The 4,242-nt window shown below is 51.4% G+C and overlaps 1 protein-coding gene across 1 annotated transcript in view; it reads left to right on the top strand.

Annotated features, from left to right (window-relative positions):
- LOC119111675 (exosome complex component CSL4-like) overlaps positions 1–730 on the top strand; it is a 2,716-nt gene extending 1,986 nt beyond the window's left edge. The window contains exons 2-3 of the mRNA XM_037235482.1: positions 3–30; positions 409–730. Of these exons, the coding sequence (XP_037091377.1) occupies positions 3–30; positions 409–659 (279 nt within the window). The 3' untranslated portion in view covers positions 660–730. The remainder of the gene's footprint in view (positions 1–2; positions 31–408) is intronic.
- Positions 731–4,242: the final 3,512 nt, after the last annotated feature.

Here is a 4,242-nt window from a genome sequence, read left to right as displayed (position 1 = left end):
AGGTCAAGCTATACGAGTGCTTCCGGCCAGGTCAGTGGGACCGGGACGTGTCGCGTGGCCCTGTCGGCTGACACCAGGGTGTGACGCCGGGGCAACAGCGTACCGGCCACACACAGACTGGTGTCTCGTGTCAGCGATCGGGCATGGAGTCTTCCGGTTGTTTTATAGATAACTGTTACGTCACGGACGTAGGGAATCTCTTGTGCTTGTTCTAGACGCATATCAGCTGTGTCTGGGTCCCCGCCGCCACCGGCTTGAGAGTTCGCTTCACTACTAATTGCGTGTGCGATAACTCTTACGCCGATAACTCTATCGGCGTAGTCCCCCGGCATAGTCCCTGTCCGCAGCGATCAGCCGGCCGCCGCCGCCGCCACCGGCCGCCTGACGCGTCGCCGCCGTCTCCGGCAGGGGACGTGATCCTGGCCAAGGTGGTGTCGCTGGGAGACGCGCTCTCCTACGTGCTGTCGACGGCCGAGAACGAGCTGGGCGTGGCGCTGGCGTACAGCGAGGCTGGCCATCCGATGGTGCCCGTCAGCTGGACAGAGATGGCGTGCCCGGCCACGCAGACGCGCGAGCTGCGCAAGGTGGCCAAGATCCCGCCCGAGGATGTAGCGTTCCGCGTGGCGCGCTCGGCGGCCGCCGGCGCGACGGTCGGCTGAGGGGGCCGTCCGCTGCCGTCCGCCGCCTCCTCTCATTCTTCACCCGTTCGCTCGCATACGCCCGAATACAACCTCACACTTGAAGGTGCAGGTGTCCTGGTCGAGTGGAAACACTGGATTGATATCATGGTAGATTGGTGACGGTGTTACACGACACATTTCCGGTCTTAAGGCGAACAGCTCCTGCATCGGAGCCCGGGCGAAGGCCGGACAGAGCGCGAAGGCCAGACTCGGCACGACGGCCAGGTGACCATGGCTGACGGCTTTCCTATGAGCAGGCTCTTCCCCCACATCCCCCGAATTTTTTGTCGCGCACATTACCTATAATTCTAGTCTGTTTTACAACGACGATAAATCAAAGGATATCAATGCTTTCAGAAAGCACACCTAAAGCAGCTTGCATGTAATCATCTGGAAAATCTTACCACACACCTTGTACATTATGGCATTTTCACCTAAAAACTGCATGGCGGTGAGGCCAAATACTAAAGACACGCATGGCTATGAACAATATTGGTGGCCTTGGGCCGCTGAAGCAACTATTACAGTCAGCTGACTATACGATGGATGATGGTCACATCCTCACCAGCGGCAATGCAACAGTTTTGTAAAAATCAGTCTTACCATGACACATTTATACTTTTCTCACTTTTGACATTCTGTGTACTTAAAAAGACAGGCACAGCGGTTGTCGCCGTTTCACAACGGCTGTGACTGCGTCTCATAGCCGGAGCCCTTTTCAAATAACTTTTACGTATCCCAACACATTACATGCGACACATGCACAACATGTGATACATTACGATAACGACAATGCTTTACACTAAACATTGGTCTCAAAACTAGATTGCTTTCGTGATTGGTGCTTTTGCCGGTGGAATGCTTATATCCTAAATAAACAACTATATAAATAAGTTACATCAGTACACACATACGACACGTGATTACAATTCACACGATGCAACAGACGGTTATGCTTCCCCCTTTTCCACATCCAGTTGTTGATGCCAGGAAGCGCAGAGGTGGCTGTATTTCTGAGTGCGAGGCAATGTAATTGTGCATGACGAGCCAGCCATTGGAAATCTCATTTTGAGCCTTATGCGCAGAGAAAAAGGTTGGCACGTTGGAATTATATGTGCTGTGCCACACTTTGCAAATAAGCAACAACAAGGCACGTTGTAAACTAGGTAATACGTTACCACCTTCCAATTGGGAAAGCAACTCAACTTGGCCAAAGCCGACCGGCCCAGACTGGTCAGATGTTCCCGATGCTCCAGCTCAGCAGCGTCGGCGAGGATTACCGGCCCTGCCCGTACAGGAGGCCCGCTGATTCAAGTTGTCAGGATAACCTAACCTGGCGTCATATGGCGTTCAAAGACGGTAGCCGATAGCCGCCGGTAGCCGAAAGTCGAGGAGAGGGTAGATTACGAGCATCGGAAAGTGGTTGACTTCGCCCGTGTGCACCGTCTCAGCAGGCAGCGCTAGAGGAGTGGGAGGGGGGGGGGGGGGGCTGTTCTGAGGGTCGGCGTCATGTTAGCATCCTGTCAGATAGCCATCAGCAACAGCGCATCCACGCTAAGGTAATTGAGAACCAGTAATAATCGGAAATGAATACCTTGCCAGTTGACCGGAAAGCAGCGACACTATTTTTGGCGGGCTAAAGCCGGAGTATTTTTGAGATTTCCTGTAAATGATCTTACCTTATGACGCGTGTCGGATGCATCAAATGGATAAGTATCCCTTTGTTAGACTGCAATGACGTAGCCATCCCGCTGATTCGCTGTTTTTCATAACGCGAACTGTTAAAGTGGGGTTGGAACGACCCATGCCTCTCCATTTAGAACTAATACTGATAGAGCAGTATAAATCTAGCTGAAGACATTAGTGGCTCGGCCTCAGCGATATGTTACGATTGGTATTAAGTTGTATGCTGCTGGGTCGATGATTTACCCGAATATGCCGGGCCAAAGGTTAAATATTTACCAACTTCCAATTTCTCAGCCCGGAATGCTAGTAAATACGAGACCATGTCCTGACACAGAAAAAGCACACAGGCGTGCTCGTTGTGTAATGATGAGTACAGCAGTGTGTGGTTAAGGTGTTTGGACCACTGATTTATGATATGAACGGCTGCTTTAATGTAACAACTGTCGGCTTGCCGCGGACGTTTTGCCGCGTTGCTGGTTGCCGCTCGCCGCCCGCGCAGGCCGTAGATCGCCGTGCAGCGCAATCGAAACCGCTGTTGCACCGAAACCAGAATTGTTAGAGAAACTTTTGTTGTGGGTGGAAACACGTGCAATGGACAGCCATTGACCTCTAAGAGATTTGGGGGCGATTACACGACATACTGGAGAGGTGTTCTTTAAAGTTCTTCGTTGCAGAGGTAGGGATGGGGAGGGGGGAGGGCCCGATCGGACGGCCCTGTCATGGCGAGGATTGATGATGTGAGGTTATTGACAGCCTTTTTGATGAGATAATTCCGTTATGCCTCTATAGCAGTCCTTATAACCGATGTCTTGCCTGTGGTACCCGCGTTAATTGAATTAACTTGATACGTTGAACGCAACCGTGATTTGTTGAACGGTCGCCGACCTCCTCCGCCCCGTCAGGCTTAAGGTGGACCGGTGGTGGTTAGACCAACGGCGGGGAGGACCAACGGCGGGAGGACCGGTGGTGGAGGACCAGCAGAGGGTCAACCGACAGCGAGAGGACTAGCGGACGGTGGGCTAGCGGCGGGAAGATCTGTTTTGCGGCGCTGACTCGGATCAGAAAACAACGGGGGAGGGGGGAAGAATGGGGGTAGTCTAAAACTGCTTTTAATGGCTGACATTTGCAATAAGCGTCAATAAGGACATGTCCGTAGGAGGAGGCAATTTGGGGGGGGGGGGGGAAATGCTTCCTCGAGAGGCGTCTTAAGCTCTTAGAGAATGCAGGTAGAAAATTGCTGCATTTGTTGAATGGCGTGCTTAACGAAAGGCTACATGCGCTCGATATGAGCGAGGCAGACTTTCAGCTCTTCTTTGTTATAGAGTATCACCGAATCAAAGCTGACACAGTTGACTTTAGACAGATAAAGCGACAGCTGGCTTGTGCCACCAACCACAGCTTTACAAGCTCCTCATCTTCCTCGCGATTGTCAAAAGAAGCATTTCGAACGAACTGGCCACGGCCGGAATCCGAAAACCTATATAGTTTTGTGGTAGAATCAGAGATTAGATTTAAGGTAAGATCGGCAATCAAAAAGCAGTGGTTTCAATGTCTATTGCTACGATGGTGCACGATCATATTACCGCACAATTGTAATGTGCAGTACTGTTGCGCTTTTGAGCGCTGCCTTTCGATTAGGAAATGACAAACGGTATCTTTATATCTCTTACCTAAAAACACACGGTCCGGTCCCTGAAGTTGTTGGGGAGGAATTTTAAGACATTGTAACGACGCGTCAATACGCGGTTGCCCACGTTTCCATTGGAATATGGAGAATGTGTCTGCGCGAGTGCTTTAGTGCGTTACATTGTTTGTATCAGGCAACACAGCAAAAAAGGTTTGGCTGAGGCAAAATGGCCAAGGCAACACAGAGTTC

Source organism: Pollicipes pollicipes, unplaced genomic scaffold (genome assembly GCF_011947565.3).
Source record: "Pollicipes pollicipes isolate AB1234 unplaced genomic scaffold, Ppol_2.1 Scaffold_7261;HRSCAF=8764_pilon_pilon_pilon, whole genome shotgun sequence".
Lineage (NCBI taxonomy): Eukaryota > Metazoa > Arthropoda > Thecostraca > Pollicipedomorpha > Pollicipedidae > Pollicipes > Pollicipes pollicipes.
This window is presented reverse-complemented; position numbering and strand designations above follow the sequence as displayed.